The sequence below is a fragment of the Erithacus rubecula genome, assembly GCF_903797595.1.
Source record: "Erithacus rubecula genome assembly, chromosome: 20".
Classification (NCBI taxonomy): domain Eukaryota; kingdom Metazoa; phylum Chordata; class Aves; order Passeriformes; family Muscicapidae; genus Erithacus; species Erithacus rubecula.
This window is the reverse complement of record NC_136672.1, coordinates 8,601,743-8,625,412: the sequence shown is the minus strand read 5'-3', so window position 1 is coordinate 8,625,412 and position 23,670 is coordinate 8,601,743. Positions and strand designations below refer to the sequence as shown.

Here is a 23,670-nt window from a genome sequence, read left to right as displayed (position 1 = left end):
TACTGGGAGGAGATCAAGGAAACTGTACTTCAGACAAAAATCTAAAACATGTATTAATGGAGCTGATAGGCAATGAATTTATCTTCATTGAATACAGAGACAGTGCCTTTGCCTCAAACTGTTGAATCTAGAACAAAAATGTTAAACATACCACTGGGAATAACTGCTATCCTTGTCTGGAATATTTTTCTAAATTTGATCTTCTGTACTCGTTAGAGAATTCTGAAAGAAAGAATAAGCCCACAGACATTGCCCAAAATATGTAAGATAGCTTGGAAACCCTTTCCTTAAAGATCATAAATTCTCTCTGAAGAGTCTGTGGGACATGGTGAGAGTCAAATTGAGCCTCATTTCAAGGAAAAGTCATTCTAAAGGCAGGCCAATAATTGGATAAATAAAGCATAATCTTATCGTGTCAAGTACATACTGCTCTGTGGTATTTCACACCTTATTAACCTTGTAAGCTCCATTCTAAATAAAGAGAACGACCTTAAAGGCTCAGCATGTTATTTCAGTGTGTGTTAGTGATTTGGAAGAGGATGTGAACAACACACTGAACCTTACTGACAGTCTTAAGGTTTTTCACTTGAAAAATATGAAGGCTGTTGAGAAATTGCATTCAAGCCCATACTCTGGCATTCAGAAATGGAGAATGAAATAATTTCATCAATCTGGTTCTCCTGTGAATATTATGGAATTCATAAATACAATTTTCTTAAAGACCTGCAATTTGGACACCGAAGAAAAATTGCTCATCAAGCACCGAAAAATAATTTTCAGAATATTGTTCTGTACCATGGTTGTATAGAGCCAAGAGCAATTGGATACGTGAAAACAGGAATGGAAATTATACTGTCATGATATTAGTCCTCTGTAATCTGGAGCCAGTTATGATGGCATCTGCTTTAAGCAATGTTATTTGTTACACAGCAACCCCCTAAATTTGACAGCAAACACCACGTCTGCTACTGGGTATTGACAACCATGTTAACAGCATGTAAAGCAACTGACACACTTGAGATAATGAGTTTAACAGAACTATTGCACAAGTGATGCTTTTGTGGGGTGTAATTCATGCTATAGGGTCATGTCAGGAGAGCATTTGCAAATGCACCTGGTTAAAGCTGCTGTAGAAGAGACTTCCTCTCAGGAAGATGACACATGGGGACTGTCCCAAGAAGTGCTGTATCAGAGTTGGAGCTAATCCTTGAAAGCTTCCTGCTCACATTGAGAGGGAGGAGGAAGTCAAAAAATACTGTCAAAGCTGAAGCCAAAGGAAGTCATCCAAATTTGGGGGTGCTATTTAGGGAATAAGATATTCCTGTAAAGTTCAAGGTTTTGGTGGTTGGGGTGTTACTTCAGAACTGTATGTGAGAAAGTGTCTTCAACTTAGATACTGGAGCTGCTTCAGTTTTGATCTTGTCATCAGAAACCTGACAAGATATCTTGCTAAAATACATGTTTAGGTTTTATCTACAAGTCCATTTATTTTGTGATTAGGTTGATGTTAAGATAATAAACCTGGGATACCATATTTAGGATGCAGCAGAAAGGGAGCCCTATAGAAGTAACTCCAATGGATTCCACTCCATAAGCATTTCCAGGACTTGGGTATGGTCAGGTGCCTCCTGCCCTGCTCCTGGGGAATGGATGCTGTTAGCTGCTGGCTTTGGAAAGAATTCCTTTGCTAGTCAGGGGCTGGAGCCTTTTTCTCTTGGACAATGGAGACAAGATGCCTTGCAGCTCTCTACAACCCTTTGTGTGCCAGCTTATCAGCCTTTGCAAATATGTATGTTTAGTGGAAAATATTTATGCTATTCACAGTGGCAAGAACAACTGAACTTCCAGGAGGCTTTGTTATTTTTATTTCTGAGGTTGCCCAGCAAGATTAGAAATAATTAACTAGAAAGCAAACTTGTGTCTATTGCAAACCAAACGAAAAAGAATTGCATAGAACTAAGTTTCTTTACCTGCTTTGGGATATTGTTAGAAAACAAACAGCACAGAGCAAATATCCATTCAACCTGTTCAAGTGACAGTGGAGATTCTGGACAAAAAAAGAGAGGAGCCTCAAGCAAATAAGTAATCAGATCATGAATGTTTGGTGACTAAACCATAGTACAAAATCTTCATGTGATCAAAGTATACTGAAAATGAGCCAAAGTTGAGCTCTCAAGCTGGAGTAGAAAGTGGTTAGGAAAAATACAAAATAATTTAATCAAACTCTTCTGGGTTTGAAGGTGCAGTTCAAGTGTTTACCAGGGATCAGTTCAAACAGATTTGCCACCTGACCTGAATGGCTTTGGTGCTGTTAGCAATATTTCTATTTCGAGCTGAAATTTGAAAACAGACGGATTTTTATTTTTTTTTAACAATTTATGGACAATTGTTAGTTTCACAATTATATAGACAAAACAAACATTAAAATGGCATTGTCTGCTCTTGAGAAGAAGCATTCCTTCTACATGCCAAGGTCCCAAATATCCTTATGAATAGCATATAAATCCAGAATATTTATGAAAAACAGTTATGGAACAGAAAGCAGGAGACAACAATTCCTTTGATGATTTATCACAATGACATTTATTCTTCTATAGCAAATGACTGAGGAAAATAAAATTATGTCATCTGGTATGTGTCAAGGCCCCAGAGTGAGAGTTGCTAAATGGTCCATTACTGACCTGCTGGTTTCTGATTACTTTTGAGAACAGGCATGTTTTGTGCTTCACTTAGCTGCTGGTTTATCCATGAAGTAAATTATCTGGAAGGAATGTTTTTTGTATTGTTATTTTTATAATGAGATGACTTGAGAAGGAAAACAATTGTTTCAGATAAACATTGCTGTAGAGTTTTTTCCTGTGTTCTCTTTATGTGATTACCAGCCCTTGAAATTTGGATGTAACCTCTCACTCTTCGGTGCTAAAACTTTTCTGCAGTTTGAGGACTTGAAAAGTCTTCATCAAACATGCAGCAGAATCTGTGCTGCAAAGTTACTACCAGCATCCTCCATCTTACCCCCCAATTCAGAAAACAGGCTCACAGGTGCCATTGTCCTGGAAAAACACAGATTTATTTCCCTTAGAAATTCTAGCAAAAGCAAGGACCTCTGTAGTGTTTATAAGAAAAAATAATACCTTTTTTTTTTGAGAGCTGCAAACCTGTATTCTCATTTAATAGCTTAATTCCATTGAAACAAGTAACTTGAACTGCTTGGGAAAAATCCCCTTTATCCAGCACTGGATTATTCTAAAGCAATCCAGCCCCCTCTCTGATGGATGGGACTGTCATTTCCACTTGCCCATGCTGCTTTTCACTTTCTCTCTTCTTCAATAAGCAGGTTACTGTTCCCATGTATCAAAGAAAGAGATCCTAAGGGAAGGCAAAGCCAGAGATAAGAGTTTTATAGCAGTTGGAGGCAACTTGTTAGTAATTGTTCCATCTCCAGGTTATTGTATATAATACAGTGGTTTTCTTTCTCAGCTTGTTTATGAGAGTTTTGATCCCTTGTTTATTTTCAAGCCCTGTTTTTACATTGTTCTTTTCCTTTCCACTCAACAGCACTTTTGTTTGCTGTTTGTCACCTTCCTGTGCTTATCTTGCTTTCCAAATTCTCCTCCCTCTCCCTTGAGTCACATCTTCCAAATGCCATCACCCTGCCCAGCCCTTTCCGTCTATTCTCTTGCAGCCTTGTCACCCTGATTGATGCTGGTTTGTGCCTGGGTTACCTGATCACACAGCAGCTCTGGGGCTCACATGCAGAGCAGTCTGCAGCAATCTGAGGGGGGTCAATAACTCCCTATTGTCCATTTTCCAAAAAACATTGACTATTCCACCTTCCATCACCCCACAGTCCCACAGCCCCTTTTGTTGCTTGCAACAAAGTTGGGATTCCTTTTCTCTTTCCCAGGTTCTTGGTCTTCAATAAAGAAATGCTGAGTACCAAAATAGTGCCCAGAAATTTTGAATTTAAAGGATGTGGTACATGGAAGTTACCCTGTAGAAAAGATTTCATTTTCTTAAACACTCTCACCTCATTATAGCAGTCACTGTGTTCTTTGTCTGTAGATGTCTGTCCATGGAGATTGCTCTCTGAAGAATCCTGTTCCACCTATGTTGTCAAAAAAATGCATATGTGACCATAGAAAAAAAATCATCAGTCTAAGAAGTGATGGAAGATGAAAGAGAACATTTACATTAAATATCTGCCTTGCTGGGCTTTTATTTAAGATTTAGGGAAATATGCTTCTGCTGCTAAAAAATAAAATTTAAAAAGTGGGATTAATTTATACTGTACAGAAATAACTGCCAAGGATTGTGGATTAATATTCACAAGGAGCAGGAGAGGTGAAGAGCAAGGATGAGGTCTCCAGCAGGTCTTTGAACTTTCTGCAGGCAGAAACCACATGGAAAGTGAAACCAGCTGCAGTAGAATGGATAAACTGGCACCACTCACACAAAGCAGGTTCCAGAGGGTGAAGAAACCTCTCTCAGACCAACTATTTGCTGACAACTCCAGTAAATCCCACAAGCACCTCAGGTGTAATTACTATGCACAGGTTAATTTGACAGTCCTCTCCATTAAATGATTGTCACACCCCACATGTGTTTGACTGTCCCTTTAAGACTTTGGCGAGTGTTTTGGCACACTTAGGTTCTACCCTGTTCTTGTAAGTGTTGCTTATTGCTATGGCAACGCTAATCAATCATCGTGCTAAAAATAGGCCTTTCATTTTTCAAGAGGTTATGTGTAGGGAATTGCAAACACAACTGCAGGCTGAGCTCTCCATATGCTGCATTCATTCCCTTCATCCTAACGTGGAAATGCCCCTGCTCATGGCTAGTAATTAAACCTTAAACCTATCTTGGTTCTTCCAAAATTAAGGTGCCCAATATAGAAAGTTTAGAAAACAAACAAAAAAAAAAAAATCCTGAATATTCCCTTTAATTGTTTTCGAGTGCTACAGGTGTGCTGGAGTATAACAATTTTTAAAGGAGTTTAAAAGCATCTAAAAAAATCCAGAAGTGACAATACCTAAGATGCCTCCTTTGAGAGCTTTACACAAAGACATCTTATCATTGAAGACACTGTGACTGAAGATTTTGAATTATTCTGTAGAACTCACGTTTAATTTCAAGTCAAAGATTGAATTTGCCACTGCTTCGTTCCCAAGAGGAACCTTTTAGGCAGTAGAGGCAGTGAAACAGAGAGCTGGAAACAGTGCCCTGTGCATTCCTGGGATCGATCACCTCCAGGGCAGTGCTGGAAGAACACGGGCCCCAGAGGGGGCAGAGCAGAAAGGGAGTGGTGCTCAGAAGAAAACAAGAATCTGCTAAAAGGTTTATTACCTACTATTCACTCCCTAGTTTGATTCTGACTGTTGCATAACAATTTTAATCCCCAGTTAAGTAAATATGTGGCCACTTGAGGGGAAAAACCCAACTTTTTGCATGATGAATAATAGTCTTTTGAATGATGCATAAACATTTTTCTGGTTCTGCCAGAGCCCTCTGCCAATTAGTCAGAGTGCAGCTGATGAATCATGAGACACATTCTGTGAAATGTTCAAAAATTTGGACCCTGCTAAGTGTTCCTGTAAGGCAGCAAGACCCCCCACAGCTATTGGAGCAGTGGTTGCCAGCCAGTTGAGTTTCTGAGAGAGATTTTTGCGGTGGAGGACTTTCTGGTGAATTTGAATTTCATTTGGGGTAAACCCATGTTACCATTTATAATCTCAAATTAGGTTGTTACAGTTCTCTCCTTCATATTAAACACACAGGGAGAGACTGCCTGTGGGTGGCTTTGCAGAAAGTGGCTCTCTAATGAGGTGGCTTGAGGTAAATGGCACCATTCTTCTATGTTATTCTAAGGATCCTTGGGCTTTTATTAATGCTTCTTTTTGAAATACAAGGCTAGAAGATCTCTTGTTTTAATTAGAGTTTAGATTCTGGGTCACAGGAATCAACAACTAGACTCAAGCAGTGGCTTGTTGAGGTGCTGCAGGCATCCCAATGCAGCCTCACGTTCAGTACATGGAGCAGTGACATTTCAGTGTCATGACCTGACCCATTGCTGGCAACCTCTGGACAGTGATTGAAAACAGCAGGCATTTCTTTAATACCAAGGTAAAAGGGAAATCTGGCATTTGGCTTTATTCATAATTCCCTTGGAAACTGCAGCTGTGCTTCAGATCAACAGCACAAAGAGGGTTTGGCCTTTCATGGCACCAGAACCTTATTTTGAGGAATCTGTCTCACTTGTTTTTTTGACAAGGATTGCATCTAGATGTGCCTGTTGATAGTGGGTATCCTGTGATCAGAAGAAGACTGAGCAGTGACCTGTTGGGTGATACCCCTTGAAGGAGGGATGGATTTGCTGGAGTCTCCAAGGAGCTGCCTTCTCATTTCAGCTGGTGCACTACACCTGGCCTCCTAAATGCCCTTACTCACCAGCCCCTCCCTTAGAAGAACTCTCAGAATGTTTTCAAGCCTGAACTTGGACCAGCAGCAGTGAACACTGGGGCATTCAAACATCCTCATTGTATAATCTGTATGTAGAGCCCATGAAAGAGTCATTTGCCATAGGGGATTAGTGATGCATCACACAAGGAACTGGCAGTTAATGCAAGGAGAGCCTTGGTGACTAATAGGAAAGATGCTGAACTAGTGTCATTTAGAGCTGGTTAGACAGCTGCTCTAGCTGCCTGTCTGAAAACTTGCTTTGAACAAAGAACTGTGAAATGATAAATAAAATTTTGAAATATTTATTACGATGGGATTATGTTGCCTAGTATTACAAATTCTAGTCTTCATAAGCCAGCTAAGCTAAGCAATCCTCAGAAAAATAAATTTATTCCCATCTAAATACAGAATATCTTTAACAAAAAAACCATTGGTTTGGTTTGTGGTTTTTTTTTTTTTTTTTTTTTTTGCATTATTATCTAAAGATTTATTTGGATTTAGTATAAATGAATTTTCACAGGGGCTCATAATCCATCTAAATTTCATTAAAAGGAAATTATGATAAAATTCATGTCTCACTGAAAATTAAGAAAAAGCCATATGAAAACATTGCTGTCTGTTTGGTCAGAACCTGCATCTGGTGAAGTGTCCTTGGGTATTTCTATGTGAGGGATAGACTGATCTATAATGAGGGATATTGAGTTGCTCTCAAGATCTTAGTGAATTGAATTTCTTACAAGACATTCAGGACATTCATACTCCTGGGCATAGTGAGCATGAAAACCATTGCATCTAATTATTCCAGACTGCTTATACTGATTTATTTATATCCTTATTATAATTTTCAGCTTTTAGATAGAATCTCTGGATCCCTCCAGAATCATCCAACCTTTCAGGTTTACATAATGTGAAAATTTACTCTTTTTCTTGAAGTAACCTGAAAAAAAATGAGAAAGATGATACCAAAAGCAATGTATTGAATGTGTCAGCTGATGAAGCAAGGCACATTTCTTGTGTTAAATATATTTTTCTTTTGTTGCAGTGTTCGTTTTTGCCTAAATTCTCCATTCATATAGAGACAAAATACGAGGACAACAAAGGAAGCAATGACAGTGTAAGTATGACACTTTGTGCAAAAGTTGATTTAATCCTTTGTTTATCATAGTCTGTGTCCAGGGCCTGGAGGTCTCTCAGTTTGGGAAAAAAGCCCCATCAAACTTGTGCCTTTTCCCCACTCTGGGTTTTGAGCAGCTGTAGAGGAGTTACCTCTGAAGTACCAGCACACACCTTCCATTCTGCCTCTTCTATTCTGTTCGTTCCTTCTCTAAACACAATTTACATACATGAATTTAGTCATGGTGAACATTTATGGAAAGTAAATAAAAGATGGCTGGGGTAGAGGTGGAGGATGTTGTGCCTGTATTCCACTTTCTGTGTTTCACATTATTATCTCTGAATAAAGGGGGTTTAATTCCAAGGGGGTGTCAGGAAGAACAAACAGGAAACTAAACAATGGTGAGACATGAGAGATCTCAGTGAGCAGCTTAGGGCAAACAATGGCTGAACACTTAGGCAGTGCTTTTGGCAGTCACTCACCCGAAGTTAAAAATTTTCAGAGTTACAGCTTAGAGATGAGAAGGCAAATTAAGTACATAAAATCTCTTTAGAGGAAGGGTGGGAATGAGTAGCCAGCAGCTGCTGATCAGAGAGGCTCAGGAGCAGAAGGCAGGAGGTCAGTCACACTTTGTTGTGCAGATAGCAAAGCAGAGTCATACAACTTGCAAAAAAAAAAAAAAAACTTTCAATAAAGCCCAGCAGGTAAAGATTGAACCCTTGGGTTCACACACAAATATGTTTCTCCCTGTTTCATTTTGGTATGCATTGGCTGCAGACTTAGGGGAAGAAATTTCCTGTAGGCATGAAATGAAGTTTAAATGTCTTGAAATTTTATCCATAAAACAGAAACCCAATGATGGGGTGTTTGAACTCATTCTTGGGAAGGAAAAAGGCAGCCTAGCAGATTTTAAAGGGTCTGAGCACAGGCTCCCAGTGTTTTGGGGTGTCCCTCCAGCAGCTGTGGTAAGAGGAAGGTGTTCTGTCCTCCAGGTGGGAGGAACATTTCCCTCAGCCCCCTGGGGCTGCCTGTTCATGAGGCTGACAGCTGTTGCACTGCTTGTGGCAGAATAATTACATGTACAAGAACAAGGTGGAATTTGGAATAATGCTTTTGGCATGCAGACACTTTCCCACTGGGAACATGACAGGGATCATCTATTAACCTCCAGATACCAACCACTCACAGTCACTGCTACTCTAAACCAGATCAGTAAGTGAGTTAAAAAGAAGTATATTACATTACCAGCTAGATGAACATTGTGTAATTTATGCATTTTTTAATGTTTACTTCTGCTTTTTGGCAGCACTTTAATTCAGAGCAAGCCCACACCTTTGGTTTTGGGAGGGTGCAGACTAATTTTCTGGTGCTTTATAATGTCAGCAGTGAGCAGACATGATCTGGGCTGCTGTCTGACAGAGGAAGAACTGAAGCTATTTAAGCAGAGTGAATTCTTTCAGTGTGTCAGCTTGTGGCTAAAATACTGTGAATCAAGCCCTGAACAGTATCCAGCCAGGGAATTCAGATGAAAGTGGCACAGAGATAGGATATTCCAGTGATGTAAATCAAAGAAACTGTATTCTGCTTGAATCCAGCTCTTCCAATGTCATTTCTACCAGAGTGCCAGTGTGGTAATATCATATTACCTTTCTATTGCAGCACCTGAGTCACAGGCTAAGCCAGTGTTTGCCTAGATTAAGAGATTTCACTGACCCCTACTTGAACTGAGGAGGAGAAAGAGCAGCTGAATTGAGGGTTGCACTCCAGCCCTAATTTCCCTGATTTTGTAATTCTGAGAGTTGTGCTGCTCCCTAGTGTGAACACAATAAACCAAGGGAAGATCTATGTTTTTTTCTTGCTCCCATGATCTTTATCTGGGACCACAGACATGACTGGTACAGCACTGAAATGCTGGAAGGTTCCTAGATAGGGAGAGGCTTCTGTTTATCCAAACACCTTGGAACTAGGAGTCAACCTCATTTCCATGACTCAATGGGCAGGCTTAAACTTCCCTTAAGAACTTGTAAAGTGTGTTTCTTCTTTGTGTCAGACAAGTTTAGATTAAATGTCACTGTTTGTCTGGATAGAAAACAACTGGAAGCATAGCAGCCATTCCTATAGATTTCCATAGATACACTGTATTTTCCTTCATTGCAACTATCAGCCTTGTCTGATGAAGAAATAATCAATCCAAAAAATACTTCTGTTAATTTTGCAGTTGTAATGCAAAATAGACTGAATGAATATTAATGTTACAGTAATGAGGGCAATAATACAAATCTGATTTCAACTCAGCTATTTCTCAATGTATTTTTTAGATCATGCAGGTTTTTTGAAATCTTTGCACTCTGATCTATTCTTCATTTCCTTACTGTCTGATAAAGTAAAACTGATTGTGAAAAGCTATACTTAGACATAAGGATACTAAAACTAATTCCACTGATCCATGGAAGAAAGCAATATAAATGATCTCAGGTTTCTGTCATTTGGTAGGCTGGGATGTTATTAGAATTATTTTATTTAATATGGTGTGTTGTCTGGTATAGTTCTACCTAATTATTGCAATATATCTTGATGCAAAGTTCCTACTGATTTTCCTTCCCATTTGACATAATAGAAGATGGGAGTGATACTAGTGAAAGATGGTATCTGCTCTGATTTTTCTATGTCTTAGACTTCATTATCATTCTATTTTAAATGTGTTAAAGCATTCTTGTTCCAATCTGTTAAAGTTTGCAGTTGATTTGCACAAATATAAACACTGACTGAAAGAACAATGGACAATAAATGTCTTCATTTAGGTAACCTTGTGTAATAGTGCAGAACCATAAATCCACTGAGCTGTGATTTCAGTGCTCAGAGCAGCTGATTTTGATGTATCCCTTGTAGATGTTCCATGGCAACTCTGTTCTTAGAAAAACAGAGCCAGTGTTGGATGAACATGTGAGTACATCAAATATTGTCCCTGCTACCTTGCAGCCTTGCAGCTTCATTAATACTGTCAGAAACTGGACCAGTGAGTCAGGCCAGTGTTTCCTCTTGCAGATCTTTTAAATTAATTGTCAGCTTCTTAAAGAGAAATTTTATTTTGATTTTACTTTTATTTTAAATTTAAAAACGGAATTTTAAAAAATGAGAACGTTTTGTGAGGTGTAAATGCCATGGGAGGTGGCATCTCTAAAGTCCAGGAAAATATTCTTCTCTTTGTGTCCTGAGCTGCTTCCATTGGTCAGGGTGGCATTGGGCAGAGCTGGGCAAGGGGAAGTGCAGGTGCCTCAGTGGGCACAGACCAGTGTGAAAGGGCACAGGTATCACACCCTTCTCCCAAAGGAACATTAGCACTTTGGGAATTTGAATACAGAGAGATAAAGTGTATATTCTGAATATTAAAAACATAAGGGACGGCTAAGAGAATTCTTACAGGTATCTACTGACTGAAATGGCAGAAATCTGAGCAGGAGGGTGGAGTTACTGCTTGAGTGTCAATAAATTGGGTGTGTGCTTTCCATGAGAAGACTTCCTCAAGCTCTTTTTTGATTTGTACAGGTATTTTCTCTCAACAGTCCATTGACTGCTCAGTGTTTGTGGGACAAAGGATTAATATAGTTGAACTGTTGTCCTGCTCTCACTTCTTCCCCATCTCTTTTTCTTACTATTTCAGTGTGCACTACAGACACATATTTTGGTTTTTTTCCCTTTTAGTGGGGAATGCACCAACTGTGCATTACAATCAGCTGTGTTGATTCCAGGGACTCACCATATGGCTGCAGGGGCTGCTGTAATCAATGCCCAGCCATGTCACACATGCTGTCCCTGCATGTCACTCTGCTGCTGGGGAAAATGTCTGCAAAGCAGCTGAATGTACAGGAAAGGCAGAGTGGGGACAGACACTGCTAAAGCAAATCACTGAATCACAGAGACATTCAATTTTCCCATTTGTTGCACAGGGATCATTATGTTTGCTAGATTTCTGTTGGTTTGTTTTGTTTTGTTTTTTAGTCACAGAATTAATTGCTGCTGATATTTGGGCAGTGATTTTTTTGCCATCTGATGGTGTCTGGGGAAAACAAAAAAAAAGTACAGCTTGTCAAATAATTCAAAGGTTGTCAATAATGAAAATTCACTGTATGTAAAACTTCCAGTGCTTTGTTCTATGTAGCATAATATTTTTCTCTGGAAAACTCAGTGGCTAGACCTTGATTATGAAGCTACAGTAAAATAAATTTTAGGTATGGCAGCTAACAAGAAAATCCATTTCTAGTTTGGTTGAGTTTAGGGTGGTTTTTTCCTCTATTTCTGTCTCCCATCTTAGCAATGTAGAACTAGGTTGTAACAAACTTGAATATAGCACATGGAAATTAAATGTAAATTCACTATTTAAGGCAACTGCCATGAAACACTGATTTCAGCTGAAAAGAATTCAGCTGTGCCCTGGTTTAGCCTCACTTCACCACAGATCTCATTCTGGAAACTGTCAAAAGGATTGCTGGGCATCACTCAAAATATGGCAAAGTCAAAGCAAGGGACACTTTTGGGGTGATTTTATTTGCACGTGGACTCTCCCTGTATGATGGTACAGAGTATCCCATAATGTGCAATGAAAAAAAAACATGATTTTGTGAAGCTTTCCCCCCTCCCAAGAAGCCTGAAAAGATAAAGGAAAACAAGAGGAAAGGTTAGTCCAAAATTCCTCCTGAGGGAAGAGCTCTCTCCATTGAACTGCAGATCCTATGTCCCAAGCACATATGGCTATCACAGAACATATGACAAGGCCCACACTGACAGAGTGTGAACAAGTGGTATGGTTGTGCCTCTACTTTTTGATTTTTCTAAATGAATTACTGAAGTTAGTCAGTAAATCTGGCACTTGAACTAGATGTGACTTAAAAAAAACTAATCCCAGTAAATATTATAGATGGTCTATTGCGGTCTTGGAAGCACAACTACTTTGACATAATTACATAAAAATCCATTTCTCTGTCCAGAAAGTACAAATCTTAATGAGATATTTCATAAGGGATGGAACAATAGGGGAGTCGTGACATGGAAATCAAAAGGAGCAGGGAGAAAGGCTGCAGATAAATATATAACTGCTTCTCCTTCTCTGTGGCATACAGGGATATTCCCATCCAGTTCAGGCAGCCAAATTTTCTCTTCTCAAAGAGAAATTCCATCTTTTTCCATAAAAAATTGTTCCCAGTTATGTGTGTCCACATAAATAGTCTCATCCCCTGAACCAGGTGTGAAATTGCCAATTCCTGTAATCTCTGCCCAAATAAATCTCAAAAGGAAATTAGGGAATTTGGAAGTAGCTGAGGTTGGAGCATGACTTACTGAAACGTTATACACTGAATAAACTCCATGGATCGAGTTGTGAGTGGGAGTTTTCCTTCAGAAAAGTGAGAGCTCCAGTGGAGCAGGTGACACAACCTGCTCAAGGTGTGCAGCAACACCAGGGAGCAGCCAGGGGCTCTGGCCATGCCAATCTGCAGAGATGAGAATTTCAGGATGGAGAGTATATTTTGAGCATTTTTCTAAAGGAAGAAAAGGATTATTCTTGCAGTCCTTACCACAATTACAGCCCTGCCATGAATTAGCTGTCTCTTTACAGCTTGTTACCATAAACTCCTCGTGTTTAGGCTGGGAAAAAAAAGCATTTTGTAGTAATGACAGAGCCAAACACCTTTCCACTTGGTAATCCCTTGGATGGTTCCTTTGCTCTTGAAGATGGAAAACAAACATCACAAGAGAGAATCATGTATTATGCAACAAAGCCAAGGCAGAGGCACAGATATGACCCTCTGAGTCCTGGGGTGCAGATGAGGAGGAGTTTGCCAGTGTGCAAGACATCAATGTATTCAGCAGAAACTGCCTTTATGTTGTTTATATCCAGTCCAGGTTAGCTGTGGAGATTGGCTATGAAAGTTACATTTTAGATTAAATACCTCTGAATAAAATTGAAGCCAGCAACTTAGCCTGAAAATAGAAAAAAGGAAAAAATAGGAAAAGTGCTTGTAGAAAAGAAGATATTAAATTTCCCATCATATCCTAACCTGACTTTCTGTTCTGACTGTGGCTACCAGAAGAAGGGAAGTCACTAAAAAAGAATATGCCAGGACATGTTTTTGTAGGGCATGAGGGAAACAGAGGAATGAAATTTAAATACACCAGGACTTACATTTCTGCAGTATCCTGTATGAGCTGTCTTTCTTGAAGTTCTGGAATCACCTGCCTGAGTGGGTTTTATGCACTTTTCTTATGGTTTCTGATCAGTTGACTGGTTGGGTTTGACTTTTTTTGGTTGGTTGGTTGGTTGGTGGGTGGTTTTTGTCACTGTTGCTTTGGGCTTTTTGTTCATTTTTTTTGGTTTTTTATAGTTTTCACCAGAAGAAAAAATTGACAGTCATAAAGAAGACCCAGCTGAAACCTTTCTCCCACTTTCTGTCATTCTGTGGAAATGAGTTTTCATTCCTCTTAGGAAGGGGAAGTATAAAAATGTTTGTTGTAAAAAAGCTCTCACATTACTCCCCCCAAAATAAAACAAAAACCCACAGCAAAAAGGCCACTTCAGTCTGAATGTTGCTCTTTGTTGTCCATTTGATTGCATTTTAATCTCAATTAATTACTTGGCTACCAAATGTAAAGCCTGTCCAGTTCTTTCCAATATAATATTTAATATTCTGTCTTTCTACATCATCTTCTTAAGGATACAGATTGTTCTCACCATTCAGCTTCTGCACATTTGCAAATACAGTTGCACAGATTGGGAGCCTTATGCTTCTTTTTGTGGCCTTTAATCTTTTCCTTTAAAACTTGCTTTAGTCTCTTTGATCCCAACCACAATAAACCCATCCTCCCTACAGAGTTTCAGGCAATCCAAGATTCTGTGGCTAGGAGAGGCAATAAGAGAATTAGAGCTAAGAAAGAAATCACTCTTGTTCTCTAATGACTTCTTATTTTCGACTGCTGATAGAATGAGAAGATTAAATCTCTAGCTGCAAATCTTGTGAGGACAATCTGAGAAAGGGAAAAGCATAAATGATTAGACAACAAGTTCTGCTGGCAAAGGGAAGTGAGAACGTCATTCAGCAAACTTCTGGAATAAAGGAAATGGTCAGAGACAGCCTTGGCAGCAAATAAGGCATCGTTGAAATGGTTGAAAAATTCCTCCTGGTTTTGACAGATTGGCAAAGGCATCTGTCATCCTCACTTCCATCACAGCATTTTAAAGAAAGAAATGGAATTTAGAACTATTTTCATATGAGGTGAAATATGTGGATCAAGCCTGGGACAGAGCAGGGCGCATTTCTTTGGATAAGATACTGTGGAATAATCTCCATTTAGGTCCTTGCAAATGGGCAGAGATTTGCATAGGCTTGAATTTATGGGGCTTGTACCTAAAACATGGGCAGATTCAAAACCTCAGCTGACCTGGTAATGTCCATTTAAGGGCAATTTCCATTATTTTATAGAGATTATGGTGAAATGCATTTTGTTCCGGAAATAGTTCAACTGATTTCATCAGGGGCTGCTCTGTATTTCTGAATTTTTTTAGGAAAAAAGCAAGCAAGGAAGCATAGAAAAGGCAACCTATATTATATATATGAACACAGAAGTGATTTTTAAGTCAATGCATCCAATTCAGAGAGGGAGCACTACAGGAGAAGGGCTTCCCAGTTCCAATTTGTTCAAATAATCAACATATATTTTTGCAAAACAATGATAATAATACAAATAAAACCAGGTTGGAGTTTCTCAATTCTTCTGCAGTTTCAGATGTGTGAACATTCAGCTCAGTAAGGGTTCAGTGCTGCCTGTTTTATTCACTACCAAGACAAGTTAAAATTGTGGAGTCAAACTTCTGCTTTTCCTGTATTTGAAAGATGATTTCCTGGGCAATGTTCTTCCTCCCAGCTGGTTCCTGTGTTCACTGGAGTCCATTGCTCTCTTTGAATGCTTTAAATGGGCAGCCCCAATGCTTTCAGAAATAATGAAATAGCATTTCTGTTACTAAAGAGTTGCTGGCATTTTGTCTTTTTAACTGTTCCTCTAGAATTTAATTAAATCAAGAAAGCATTCACTGCTTTTATTAAAAAAAAAAAAAAAAAGGAAATAAAAATATTTTTTCTTCCTGGAAAAGTCAGCTATAGAACATTGTGCCCCAAAGGAAAAAGCACATTGTGAGCTTATTACTGATCCTGACAGTGGATGCACAACTTCCCTGAATTTCATGGCACTAATTCATGGTAGCCTTTTAGCTCAGCACTGTTTCCAAGTCTCAGAATCATGAGGGAAATGTATTGCAGACACAGTGTAAGTCACATGGGTCACTGAGATGTCTAAATAATTAAATTATGGACACAGCACAGAAGCATACTGTGCTGCTGCTGCAAATGACCTGGATTTTCAAAATATCTCCATGGTTGCCTTGCATAGAACTTGCATAGGCTTGGTGCTCCAAACAAGGTCCTAAAGGATTGAAATGTGTGTGCATGGATGGGCTGGGGAAGCTTGCAGCTTCCACTGAGGCAGTACAACCAAAATTTTGATTCTCAGTGTAACAACTCAGACTGACTGTTCCCACCTGCACATTGCTGTTGTCCTTAGAGGGTGAAAACACCTCGAGTCCAGAGAGTCGAGTTTTTTACACAGTGGCAGACTCTAGTACAAAGATTGGAGAATGCAGTAAAACCAATCCAAATTGTTGACTTTACTGTTTGTAATCAAAGTCTCAGTTCCAAAAAAATCCAAGGAAGAACAGCAGTGGGAGCAGAAAGTGCTGAACATGATGTGAGCAGTAGGGTGGAGAACATGACCGTGTTCCTGCAAAAACTCAAATATTTTACACAAAGCTGTTCAGGCACAAGCCTAAAATACATTCTGTTGCACTAGTCATTGAAACTGCTTGTAACAGTTATTCCAGGTGGATTTTGTGAGGGTGTTGTTTTGTAACAGCCTTGAATTTCTTTAACTCTTGCAGATTTTTGACAAAGAAGCTAAAGATCTGGAGCGAGAAGTCTGCTTTATTGATATTGCCAGTGATGAGATTCCCGAGCGCTATTACAAGGAATCAGAGGTAAGAGACACCTTGGCTGTGAACTGATGAGGAAGGGAATGTAAGAGGCTTTAGAAGAGCCTGGATACAAATCAAAACAGTTTTATTTTTGTGTCAAATCTTGCTGGTCAGTAATACTGCAAGAGCATTTGATCAGAGGGGGAGCAGACAGCAACCTCTCTGTCTAGACCACCCGACATTTTCTTTTGCAGATGATTCTTTGAAATGCTTTCCTACCCTTATCAGAACACATCCTGTACCAGACCTTTGATATTCAGCTGAATTAGTCCAAACTAAAAAAGGCCTTTCCTTTGCATTGTGAACCTCAGTGAAGAGTTTGCAGATCTGAGCACTTTTAAACACCCCTGCTGTCCTTACTTGTATCCCACCCTGATCAGTGAGTCCTGCCCAAGCCCAGCAAAGGACAGATGTGCTGCAGTGACAAGGGGCTGATGCACAGTTGCTTGAAGGCAACAATGACACAAGACCAAGAGGGACTGAAGCACACTGCAGACTGCAGCAGATCTGCCAAAAAGCATCAATGGCAGCAGGCAGAGTCACTCTGAAAATTCCCTCGGAAATTGCTCCCATGTATATTTGATGGAGCACATCTCTGAAGAGCGTGCTTCTTCTAGGTCAATGCAATTCACTGTTTGAAATCAGCAGCCACCATGCAAATGAAGATGAGGTCTCTCAATGTTTTAATCTCATGGTTGATAAATGATGGTTCACAACAAGCAGCTAGAGAGGAATGATCGGATCTATGCTCGCATTTAATTTTGGAGATATGATTTGCCTCTGGAGCCAAGTCTATATTCATAGCTGGCAGTGAGTATGGCAGCTGCTTAACTATCTAAAACGAGACTACATAATCATTTTTAGGATAGAAAGTGAGGACTTGCCAAGGAATATATTTCTATACTATAAGAGACATGATTTTGGGACTAAAAAAGTTGAGTACTTGTTATCTTCCATTTATATAGAACCTATTTTGGATGTTATGTACGGGTCATAAACCAAAACTGAGCCTACAGTAGAACTAAAAGTAATTTTATTACTTTCCTTAGATAATGAAACCCATCTGTTTAGTACCAAAAATTATATAACACCTCATGAAACAGCTTATTGGTCCCATCATCTTATCTGAACTCCAAGGCTTCTGGCTCCATTTAGGAATGAGCTGCTAATGGAACAGGTCAGCATTTGACTGTACTTTAAAGAAATCCTGTGAGATTTTTTATCTCAATCTCTGCACTTCAGAATTGTAAACACAAAGGTGACAACCAGTTTTGCAACTTTCCTGCTCATTTTTAATAGCCAACTGTTAAGCATAATTTCTCTATGATTAATCTCCTGACAGAGAAAAACAGGCTCATCTTAAAGGAGAAAAGCATTTCAGAGTCTTTGTGTTGCTATTTCAAAGACAAATCTAAAGACCCGATTGCAAGCGAAATGGAATTTTATTATGGGTTTACACAACAAAAATAGCCCAGCATCTGTTGTTTTTTTTCTGTACTGATGGATGATTTTTCTGTTGACTTCCAAATTCTGTTTCAGAATTCATACAGAGCTGTAAGAATACCTTTAGTATTTAACTGTGCACATGCTGCAATTATAGTGAGTTAATAATAGTTGAAAATGGTGGTTCTTCTGAAGTTTACAAACTATGGGTTCTTATGCTACCATATGATGAATGTAAAGTTAAATTCCCATTTCTGATGAGTCCTCTTCCATAATTTAGAGACTATAAAATATTTTTAATGTTTGCAAATGCAATTTCTGTTTGTTTTCAATCAGAACTGTAATTCTATGCAAATAAGAAAGGGTTTGTGTTTCCCAAATAGCAGCTTCAGATAAACCCAGTTAGTGTAAGCTTTTGAAATGTATTTTAGCTGCACTAATAACAACAATTTGGCTGCTTTTAGATCATGTAATCTGAACTGGTACTAAGTTTAAAAGTGAAGTGCAATCCTCAGGATTTAACAATTAGATCCTACAGGATAAATGTCCTGACTCCCATCCGGAAAGGCCAACGAGAACAATTTTAACTTCAGGCATGTCAGTAATCTCTTCATTTCAGTGGCTCTTTCACAGGCTTAAAATAAAGCAAGTTCTTTATCAGGGTCAGAGTGTTTGGCAGCTTCTAGAAATGAGCTTTAGTTTCCTTTACATCCTGACTAAAATGCATTCCTCTTCAATTAAAAATATACTTCAAACTTAACAGCAAATGTCATTATTTAGCTGTAATACTGCATCCTAGAGAGTGGTTTAAATAATTTAAAACCTTCACACTACTTCCTCTGGGCTGGGACTTACGAGTCTGATGGTAGAAGGACAAAGCCACCGTGTCCTCCCACCTATGATCTAAAAACTAATTTTTCAGTTGTCCTGACATGAATCTTAAAAACAGATTCCATTTTCATTTCCATAATAGTAATTCACACATAAAAAGATAAAAATATATAAATAATCTTTATATGAGTACTATTCCATTTCAGTTGAACAGCTCATTCTCACCAGTGCTGACAGAGGAAATGTTTTCCATGAAAATGTTCTGGTTGAAGGGAAAATGATTGAATTCAACTTTGTGCATATTTGCTTTTCTCTCCTTCTAAATATTAACTAAAATTGAAAAGTGAGGAATCCAGTTAGCTGGAGGTTTAAGGAAAGCTGTTGCTTCACTTTAAGGAAGCCTCTACCAATAATACTAAGGGATCTCTTGAACAGAATCATTCAAGTGATTGGGATTCCCTTAAGGGTGAAGGTTTTACCTGGCAGTGTGCACAGGACTGGAATCACCAGGTCAGTAGTGAATCAGAAGAGAGCTTTGTGAGATACTAGAAACAGAGAGTGCAGTTCTATGGTGGGGCTGAGCTGATTTCTGCCTTTGTGGAAGGCTGGAGGAGGTGAAACTACAGCAATTCAGGTATCCCAAAGCAGGTGATCTCCCCTAACTTCATGGACATCTACAAACTCCATTGTGAAGTAGCCACATCTTAAATATAGGGCTTTTTTACAAGTATGGTCTAATCCTTTAAGTTTTAAGAAGTGTGAGATTCCAAATGGAGAAAGGTTGATTCAAGTTTGCCTGTTTGTCTGTAAGGAGCCATGGGTGTTTCCAAATCTGGATGTACATATTGCATCGAGTACAGAATTTTTATTTCTTTACAGAGAATGTACCAGCCAGGTAAGAGTAGTTGTACATTTTGTGAAGTAATTTCCTGATGACTTTAGCATCGATGACTATGTATCACCAGCTATATAGACAGATAAATTTGTCTGAAACATAGAAAATAACAAAGCTGAGCTATGCTGAGGAGTGAGAGCCTCCAGTGAATCATTCATGAAATGAAACATTTACTGTATTTGTGAGCCACTGAGCAAAATGTTCAGTGCAAACATATTCAAGTTCTCAGAACTAACAATGTTTCATTTCCTGTTTATAACAAAGCAATGGAGAGCTGGACAAATGGAATAAACTTTCCAGGCAGCTTCTAAACAGATCCCATGCAGCTGCTGCAGTTTTCTTCTTCCATTGCTGGCTTTTCTCCTTTAGCACAGCTGCTCTGTGATAGGTGCACCTTATCCTGTCTGAGTGCTTTCAGAGTAACAAAACCTCTGTCACATTACTAAATGATGGTAGCTGAAATAATCCAGCTGCCTCAGCCCCCCGGGGAGTGTGGGCACCGTGTCAGCACAGGAGTTCAGTGAAGGATATGAAAAAGTATCAACATTTCCTTTTCCTTACTCACCATGTGAGTTTACATAAAGGCTGGCTGGTTTATCATATTTTAACACCTCAGAACTGTCCCAATATTTGCAGTTCTTAAGTATTTAGCTGGATCTTCCAGAATATACCATTTAATGGATTTTTTTTTTTTTAATTACTCCACATAAAGTTCTATGGTAGCATCTTTACATCAAAAAATCTCTCCTGAGCCCTGGCTATAAAAGCTGAAATTCAAAACCTAGCAACTACAGCTGATGCTGAAATGCCAGATGACAGGTATTAAACCCATGATTGGTTCTGAAATTCAAGATCAAACAAAATGGCCTTCAACATAAAGAGGGAAAAAATGATTGCACTTCAAAAGCACCACAATATTGCCATAGGAGTCTGAAAAAATTAATCCAGGCATTAAAAGGAAGGAAGGATCAGGATCAAGATGTTTCAGGGACATCTTCCAGGGAGAGAACAGGATGTGTGGCACAAGCAGGATGCACTTTCACCTCTGGCAGCAGGTTCAGCCTGGGGACCTTTGCCTGTGCTGGAATGGCCACACAAGCAGCAAGGGGACACAGAAGGGTGACAAGGTGTCCCATACAGGCTCCCAGCACACACAGGGAGGTGCTGCCAGCTCCAGGGTGGAGTGGCACCTCCCAAGCAGACCTGGAACCATGGCAGAGCTGAGGCCAAGAGTGCCAGGCAGATTTGGAGGTTTTCTGTAAACAACAAATGCATTTCATGATTTAACTTGGAGTACAAAGTAACAGCTGAGATTAATTGTGAAAAGGCTCTGCAAGAAGCCAGTGCTGTGTTTGCTTCCTGGAAAGGGCGTTCCCCATCTGATACCTGTGACGTCTGTGAGGAAAGTTAAGTAAATAAATGCTAAGTGATAAATAATAGACTCCATCAATAACTACATTGACTCGTGGTCTAAGTTATAAACCCTGGGAGAGTGCTATGTTTGAATACATATCCCACATACTGAGGCTTTTATTTCATTGCAATTTTACATTTTATTCTCAACTAAACCCAGCTCACGGGTTATGATGTTTCTGCTCTGTTGGCAGAAGTGCTATTTTTAAATCACTCTGCACCTGGCAATAATGTATTGCAAATACAGGGTAGGTTTTGCTCCTCTAGCAAAAGGATTTGCCAGATGGGCTTTCCTAATAAATTGTGTCTGATAAAAGGACAAGGAGGTTATTTAAACAAAAAGATTTTAGCTATGCCATTACATTTAAAACAGATTGAGGATTTTGCCAGTAGATAAATCAAGGGGAAAAAAGTGAATAGATACAGTATTCTTTGGATGATGCCTTCTCTAGGAAGAAAGGCATGGGTGTCTAAAAGCAAAAATAAGGAACACACAAAATTAAGTATCTAAATAATAACATAAAAGTGGGGTCTGAGCAAAGTTCAGCTTGCCCAGTTTCTAGTCACAGGAAGAGAAGCTTCAAGTATGTGTGACACAAGTGCTGGGTACTAACATCATTTCTACTTGCTTTTAATGGAAAATTATCAGCCCTGCTTCATTTTTCATTATAGAAGGATTTTATATGCCTAAATGCAGAAAGAATTTCAGGTTGTGAGTCTTAATCTGGCAATTTGAACCCACGTGTTAGGCACATAAAATCATTTTTGTCTAAGTTCTCATTAATTTCAGCAGGCTTTGGATCAGGAATTGAAAAGCAAAAAGATGAGCAGTCCTGGTCCCATTAAAGTCCCTCTGGCATGGCCTGCTGCCCATGGCTATGGTTAATAGCAGAGGCCTAGGAAAGGTATAAAAATACAGAGGTGAATGTAGAGATTCTTCCCCTAAAGGCTTCCTTATATGATCCATAGCACAAGCAACTGCTGAGACAGAATTTGTGTCTTTCTACAACAGTCAAGATGTTGTTAAACATGTAATTTTTAGCATCTGGGTTAAAGCCCAGGGATATTAGTTTTCCTTACAACAGCTCACCTCTCTCAAACACTGAGCTGGCCCAGAAATCAAATTCTCAGGTTGACTTTGTCCAATGTCACAGTGTGCCTCACATCCCACTGCTTGGCTCTTGTACAGCCTTTGAGTCTCAGCTCCCTGAGCAAGCACTCAGGAAAGTCTTTAACACCTTGATCTTTCCTACAGCAGGCTGGGAATCTGTTCCTCTGAGGGCTGGCTTCCATTCATCCCTCTGCAGTTTTATAGTACCAATATGTGAATGTTTCCAGAGAGGCAGGAATTTCCCTAAGAGCTGTTTGATGTGAGTTGCCCAAACCTTCCATCATTGGCTGGCTCTTCCCATGGAGCTCTCCAGCCAACTTGTGACTAATCCTCATGTCCTTCAAGAAAAAAGGACAGGATTAAGGGATGCAGAGGTGCCATCTCTGGGTGCTGTTAAGGGGATTTGCACCTGGGAGTGGTCATGGATCAGTTGCACTGTAATCATGGGTGATTTGTGAGCTGCCAAGTTCAGAGTGATTCCCACTCTGTGTCCCCTTGTCTGCTGGGTTGAACTCACCAAACCAAACCCAACCCAACCTATAAAACTTGGAGCCAAGCAGGGCAGTTATTTATTATTTCATTTTTAGTTGGAATTTCTTGATATTTGATCCCGACTCAAACTGATTACATTAAATCCCTTTGGACTGTACTGAAGTTATTCCATTGTAGATCTGGTTTTCTCTGAGGGATTGTAAAGTACAACTCAGAATTATTGAAGTGTGTATCTGAAATGCTGAATCAAGGCAATGGCTCCATCACACGAGCACTGTGTGTGTGTAAGAAATAGCAGATCCTGACTTAGAGGGAACTATTTTCCTTTTTAGAGATTATTTCACACTGGAATATTTTGCTGACATATTTGAAATAATATTTTCTGTAATTATTTCATTTTTTTAAGAAACCTCCAGCTAGAATGTTACATCTTCCTGAATATTATGCCTTCTTCCCTTTTTTGATTGCTTCAGGCAATGATCAATTATTAAACAACTCTTTCAACCAGAAAATGTGGTTGAGCTTTGTTGGGTGAGAAGATTGGCAGCAGCCTGTGACCATGAGCTGTGCTGTACAGGGGAGTGTTGGTCTGATAAATGATGATGCTGAACTTTTTTATGGTGATTTAACATTGAAACCTTATTATACTGTGAGCTCAAAGTCTCCCCTTTGCAAAGCCTGTGTCAGCAATAAAAGCAGTGACTTTCTCAAGGAGGAAAGACTATCACCTCATTAGAGCTTTGTGGAGAAGCTTTAATGGCAGAGCTTCAGTTTAGGATAAAACCAGAAGTTAAGAGATAACTAACCAGTAGGAAACATGAATGCTGGGTGATACATAG

The 23,670-nt window shown here is 39.3% G+C and overlaps 1 protein-coding gene across 2 annotated transcripts in view; it reads left to right on the top strand.

Moving 5' to 3' along the window:
- The window catches only part of PITPNC1 (phosphatidylinositol transfer protein cytoplasmic 1), a 77,389-nt gene that overhangs the window by 42,072 nt on the left and 11,647 nt on the right, over positions 1-23,670 (top strand). For both annotated transcript variants that reach the window (XM_079323202.1, XM_079323201.1), the window contains 2 exons: positions 7,502-7,573; positions 16,554-16,649. In XM_079323202.1, the coding sequence (XP_079179328.1) occupies positions 7,502-7,573; positions 16,554-16,649 (168 nt within the window). The remainder of the gene's footprint in view (positions 1-7,501; positions 7,574-16,553; positions 16,650-23,670) is intronic.